Consider the following 6,528-nt stretch of genomic DNA (forward strand, 5'->3'; position numbering starts at 1 on the left):
TTTAGAGCCTCTCCCCTCTTAAGCCTTTCGATTTCTTCCTTAAACTCCAACCCTTGAATGATTTTTATCAGGAGATTTTCAGAAAATTGTATTTCCTGTCTCATTAAGTTACCTGCACGTTTTTCACAAGATCTCAAATTATAGGCAAATCTTAATACAAAACTCAATATACGTAATATTGTGACGTAACTACTGTTAATTTTTAAGATATATTCAATGAGAGAACTCTCGGTAGTTAGAGTCAAAGACAAGCTAGTGTCCTCAAAATTACTGTTCGAATCTTTTTTGAGTTCTTTGGAGTACTCACTTTCAAACAGTTCGGTAACCACAGGTGGTGAGTCCTCATAAGCAAGCTCTTCTCTCATCAAGAATCTCGGCCCGGTCCACTATCTGTCACTGTGCAAAAGAGCGTCAGCACTGATGCCTCTGGTAACCAAATCGGCTGGGTTGTCTTTCCCAGGGCAGTGGAACCAACAGTTTTTTTCTGTCAAAGTTTGGATTTCGTTCACACGGTTTGTGACGAATGGTTTCCATCTTTTTACTGAACCCTTTATCCACAGCAACACGATCTGTGAATTGGAATAGAAGTAGGTCTTACATGGTCTTTTCCTTCTCACGACTTTCTCAATCTCGCAGGTCAATCTTGCCGCGAGTAGTGCTCCGAGTAACTCCAACCTTGGTAGAGAAAGGTTCTTCAGTGGCGCAACTCTGCTTTTGGAAGCAATCAGGTTCACAGAAATATGGTCCCTGAACCGGACTCTGAGGTACGCCGCTGCTCCGTAGTCTCTTTGACTGGCATCTGAAAAACAATGAATCTCTATTTCATTCGAGTTATCTTCAGAAAGATCGAGAATGACCCTCGGCACTTGTAGTTGTTCGGATAGGCGGGGAAGTTCCGAACACCATTGTATCCATTTCTCCTTGACATCCGCTGGAAGCTCATCGTCCCATAGCAATTTTCGGAGCCACAGTTCTTGGAATAGACACTTCAGCCTAATCGTGTAGGGGGTAAGAAGTCCAATGGGGTCGAAGATTCTACCTGCTGTTCTCAATAAGAAGCGTTTCGTATTTTTGTTTTGTTTCAGGAATTCCACAAGATCCATGATATCCATGGCTAGATAATCATGAGAAGCATCCCATGACAATCCCAAAACCTTGTGCATGTTGATGCCGTCCGTATGCTGAGGATGGACGTCAAATCCCTCTTTCTTCCATAGATGAATCAGCCTAGGATCGTTAGATATCCATTTACGAAGATTCATGTTGGCACCTCTCATGATCTCTCTAGTTTCCCGAGAGACTCGCAATGCTTCTGCCACGCTGTCTTCTCCAGCCACTAGATCATCGACGTAAACACAGGTGTCGAGCACTTGAGTTGCAGCTGGATAATTGTCGCGTTGTTTTTCTATATGTGTTTTGATTGTAGCAGCAAGTAAGAATGGGCTGGCATTGACGCCGAATAATACTCTTTTGAATCGAAACTCTTGCACGTTGGCATGATCGCTGATGCAACTTGCATTGGTGAATAGAAACCTCACTGCATCTCTTTCGTTTTCTGCAAGAGAAATCTGTAGAAATGCTTTTTAGACAACGCGATTTTGTTGAGACGAAAGTACGTCAACAAATGAAAAATGTTCGGGTTTAAGTTGACACCTGTCCAAAGGCAGTCGTTTAAGGGCAGTTCACCTGGTTTGTGAGAGCTTGCATCGAATACAATTCTCATTTTTGTCGTGACGCTTTCTGCTCGAAATACTGCTTGATGTGGCAAGTAATATACTGGTTTTCCATCAGTGTTTTCCGCGTCTGGAACTTTCTTTATAATCCCTTGATCTAAGTAATTGTCTAGTACTTCACGATACTGAGCAAACATAGTCGGATCGTACCGCATTCAAGTTATCATTTAGCTCTATCCAATCTCTCTTCCATGGTAGGCTAACTTCATATCGTCCGTCTTTGAAACAGACTGTTTTGTCAAACAACTGTTTGGCCTCGTCGGTTTCCTTGAATTTAGGATCATCCATTATCCCAATTGACTCCAATTCCCAGAACTTTGCCAAACCCTTTTCAACCTCATCCCGATAACTCGTTAAATGGCAATGGAGATTGTTGTAGGTTACCGCATTCTGGAATGTCCCTGTTACTATCCAACCAAACACAGATGCTTGAAGTATGATAGGCTCGTTCTCCAATAACTCGTAAAATATTTCTGGACCCAGCAATGCGTCTATTTTTTGCGGAATATTGAAGTTGGGATCCGCGTAACTCAAGTTTCTAGGAAGTTCAACGCAGGTCAAATCCAAACGCTTTGAGGGCGTTAAATCTGTTATCTTGGGAACAACTAAAAGATCGAGCTTTTTACTATAGTCCCCTTCGCGGTTAGCGATTAGCGTTGTTACTTTTTTCTTTATGTTCGGAATAGAGTCATTCAGTCCTGCAATAGGAACGTTTACAGTGTCTCTCCGAAGTCGTAAAGAGTCTGCCACCTCATTGCTGACAAAACTGACTTGAGAGCCGGCGTCGAGTAAAGCGCGTATTGGAAACATCCCACCAGCTGCCCTCTGAATGTAAACTATTGCTGTTGACAACAGAACGCATCCCCTTTTCTCGCTCGAATGTAAGCAATTGTCAACACTGGAAGATGCGGCACATGAGTCTGTCGTTTCCTCTTTCTTGGTCTCACAAGCCCCGGTTTCTTTTCTTTCAGTGGGGGACTCATTTTGTTTTGGTTTTTGTGGTTGAGCATCTTCTCTATGGATTAACGAATGATGCTTCTTCCCACACATACGGCATCTCTTATCGCTGCCGCACTCGGCTACTCTATGGGATTCCAGACAGTTAAAACACAGTTTTTTATTTTTTACTTCGTATATTCTCTCTTCAATAGAAAGGCTATGAAAAGTTCTACACTTATAAATTGGATGATTCTCTCCGCAAATGGGGCAGGAATTTTGCTTTGCATTCGCTTTGGCTATCAGACTTTTAGGTTTTGGAAATGTATCGAATTTAGATTTTGCGTAGGAAACTCGTTGAGTATTTTCAAGCACTTGACTCCTTCTTTGCAAAAAGTCAACAAACTCTTCCCATTCGGGAAATTCCGTGTTTTTCAGCGACATTTCGTACTGCTTGCGTGACTCACGGTCTAGCTTAGGCAAAATAGCATTAACAAGCAGTATTTCAGTTAGCTTATTCATCTTAAGGTTTACAAGTTTGAGCCCTCTGAGATGTCTCAGGATAGTATTCACTATTTTTCGAAGCTCTTTAGCTGATTCATGATGTATTTTCTCAAGATTAAGAATAGCGTTGATATGTGTGTCAGCGATGAACCTTTTGTTCTCAAATCGCTTCTCTAATTCTCCGAAAAGCGAGTCGAAGGTATCGTCGACCGTTTCGACAAGCTTGGCTTCCCCTCTTAACGAGGCTCGAAGATAGTGAAGTTTATGAGCTTCATTCAGTGATTCATTGTCTATAATTAAAGATTTGAACTCCGATTTGAATGAGCTCCACTCTTCCGGATTTCCCGAAAAACTCGGCAAAGGAATCTCCGGCAATTTCACTGATTATCTTCCGATTTGAGTTTTAGTTTTGAAACTAAGCATTTTGAACGTACCTCTAGTGCGTCTACGTTCGCCTCCATCTCCTCGATTTGGTTGAAGGCATCATCTAGTTGTGCGTCCGCTGGCAAGGCGGCGTATCCCTCTAAGAGTTCATCGATGCTCGTTCGAATGTCCTCAATTTTCACTAATTGTTGTAACAGCACAACATCAGTTTCTTCACTCGATTCATTGACGATGTTTTGTAATACCGACTGGACTCGTGTAATCCTCCTTTTGATCGCACCGCGAGTGCGGTTGAGTGTTGTCTGGTCCATCTTAATTTCGATTTCTCCGGCTCGACGGACCAAAATGTTTTTACTAAACTCTAGCAAGTGGACTGTATCTGAAGTAGGCTTTGAAAACTTAAACAACTTTATTCTTATGCTATAAACAACATCACTCAAGAGAGCGACGGAAGGCCCGTGCTCTTTCTCTCGTGCTAAGGCAGCAACTCTCCTCTACTCCCACGCAGTGGGAGGGTTTTGGCGCATGGCGCAGCTTGGCGGTCTTAACACACAGTAAGAAAAGGTGAACTGTTCTTCAACCAATCATTTTGGGCATCACACACGTGCTTTTATTTACATCAGGACCCAAGTTAGAACGAACAGAGTATAGGCAGCAACAGCGGTGGTTTTGCATGCTGTGATTTGCACAAGGTTTTTTGATCTCTCAAAACTTTCAACCTCTGTAATCCAGCCTTGTCAAGTTACGTAGGTGCCGAAATAAAAACACAAATGCTTTTATTTGTAGTATGATTAAAATTTCGTTTAATCTTCAATTTTTCCGAAAACATTACCAGAGCTTGAATTTTCAATTAACTTCTCTTTCAAAAATACACCCTACTTTGTCCCAATAATTTTATGGGCCAAAGTAGGTTATTATTTCGCAACCCTTGGCAATTTGTGAGTATATTTGAAAGCATAATTATGCATTGAATAATTGTGTTTATTTTTTAAATGTCTATCCTATTTCTAGTTTTTGTTTCCAGACTGAAAAGATAGCGTATAAATACAAGCATTAGCCTGAAAGTCGAAGTTATGCAGACTACAGCAATGACCACCTTCAAACTGTTTAAATCTGTTGAAATCTGTTTAAAAGCAAGCTACAGATAACTTTAAAATATCTCGAAGCACCATCAAAAAAATTAAAAGTGCATTTTCCAGAAAACCCGGTCATCGCAAGGTTTTAGTGCCGTGCTAGCAAATGCTAAAACTAGCATTTGCTAGTCACGTTGACAAAATGTGATTATAGCAAGGACGTGGTGGTGGGGGGGGGGGGGCCGAAATGTGAGAAAATGACCGAAAAAGGGAAAAAGATGGCCAAATCTATTTTTCTATCACTTTGGCCCCCCCCCCTCCCGAACGAAATTTCTGGCTACGCCCCTGGATTATAACTTCCTAATATTAAGCCTGTAAAGTCGGTTAAAAGAGGAGGGGGGGGGGTGTCAATTTGTAAGAAAAATTTTTTTAAGTAATAATTTAAAAAAAACATGCAAACATTGCTGTTTTCATAACCAATACAAGCTGGAACATAAGTTCTCTTTCAAAAATCGAAGTTTTATGACGAGCCCAGATTCAAGAAATGCTCTATTTCTTCATTTAATGCTATATAGGTGGGAAAAAGTGACGTGAACCAAAGTAGCCCACATACAAGGCTAACATTGAACTAAAATGTTTTTTAATTAGCTTTACGGTATCCGACTATGTTCTAGAGCACTTTTCTCCAAATGGTACTGGAGTGAATTTTAATTTTAAAAAAAATTTATAGAATGTGTCCCTAAATAAGAAAACAATAGGTTTTGAACTACCTATATGATTTTCTATGAAAAAGTCATTTTTATTTCGAATTTTAAGCAAAATTCATGTAATGTTTGAAACACGATTGTCTTCAAAAAATTATATTTGTGAAATGTTTTGTTATTTTCACAGTACTCCAGCTAGTAGTGGTAAGTTAATCTGGTTATGAACCAAAATTTGAAGGATCGTGTATATCCTCATAAGTTGCACTCAAATCTGTTGATTTACGTGTCAATTTTTTGAAATTTCATTCTACGTATCTATAAAGCACTGTAATTAGACAAATATGTGATAGACCTTAGATTTTAGTTTATATTCTCAACAATATATAGCAGGATATCATAGTGTCAAGAAAGAAAACAAATATAGATCTAAATTGTGTGGAAGCTGAATATGGGGTTGAAGAGGAGAAATGATAAAAAAAAACAAGGCAACACATTAATTTGGCCGAGTCGATATAGGGAATAGTACATTTAAACATTATTATTGTCATCAGGGCATCGCCCACACAAGGGGTGGGCTGACAAAGCTCCAGCCCGGGGGAATTTTCACAATTTTTTTGCTTTTTCACGCTATAAATTCTTTCTTCATAAAGTCTTGTCGGGGGGGAGCCCTCAAAAGATCCCAGCGTAGGGGCCCTGCTCCAGGATGTGGGGGCCATAAATTTCTCATAAAACAGACAATGTTTGAATGCTGATATGCATGCCATTTTTTTTTTTGCCTGTAAAAGGACGCATCACAAAAAAAAAAAAAATGCAAAAGGGGATTATTAATTTAAAATGGTTTCTGCTGTGATAAAGTTACTATTAATATCAAATTACAGAAATGCAAACATATTATGATGTCATGAAAATGACATATGAAGTACTTCTCAAAATACATATTAAAAAAATTTGTGGCCACAACAATAAACGGTACCTTATATAGCGTCCATGACGATATCTCGAACACCATCGTCGAATATATAGCTACGGAGGGAGCGAAATGTCTCGATTCAACTCGCGCGTTGGAAACCTCGCCGATGAGCGGATGATCCGTGACCCAAGAACTTCTCGTTGTAGCACCACCATTCCAATAGCATCGAAAAGTCCGTTGGAGACGCTGGAATCGAAAGGTCTTGATTCATCTTGTATGCTAAA

General features: G+C 40.0%; 2 protein-coding genes across 2 annotated transcripts; both read right to left on the reverse strand.

Moving 5' to 3' along the window:
- Positions 1-386: 386 nt before the first annotated feature.
- LOC149074049 (uncharacterized) lies at positions 387-1,723 on the reverse strand. The gene is made up of 2 exons (XM_089247291.1): positions 1,687-1,723; positions 387-1,555 (listed from the first exon to the last, which is right to left on the reverse strand). The coding sequence occupies exons 1-2, from the start codon at positions 1,721-1,723 to the stop codon at positions 387-389; spliced, it is 1,206 nt and encodes a 401-aa protein (XP_089103417.1).
- A 127-nt stretch (positions 1,724-1,850) lies between these two features.
- On the reverse strand, positions 1,851-3,113 carry LOC149074050 (uncharacterized). The gene has a single exon (XM_089247292.1). It carries the CDS (start codon positions 3,111-3,113, stop codon positions 1,851-1,853), a length of 1,263 nt encoding a protein of 420 aa, XP_089103418.1.
- Between the last annotated feature and the right edge of the window lie 3,415 nt (positions 3,114-6,528).

This window comes from Pholcus phalangioides, unplaced genomic scaffold (genome assembly GCF_987345545.1).
Source record: "Pholcus phalangioides strain wild (caught in Gottingen) unplaced genomic scaffold, Ppha-v1.0 ptg000017l_1, whole genome shotgun sequence".
NCBI lineage: Eukaryota > Metazoa > Arthropoda > Arachnida > Araneae > Pholcidae > Pholcus > Pholcus phalangioides.

Bases quoted from the DNA above. Each gene is read 5' to 3' on its own strand.
- LOC149074049 (XM_089247291.1), bottom strand. From the start codon at position 1,723: ATGAGAATTGTATTCGATGCAAGCTCTCACAAACCAG. The intron at 1,556-1,686 runs GTGAACTGCCCT...TTTCTCTTGCAG, and splicing joins TGCAAGCTCTCACAAACCAG to AAAACGAAAGAGATGCAGTG.
- LOC149074050 (XM_089247292.1), bottom strand. From the start codon at position 3,113: ATGTCGCTGAAAAACACGGAATTTCCCGAATGGGAAGAGTTTGTTGAC.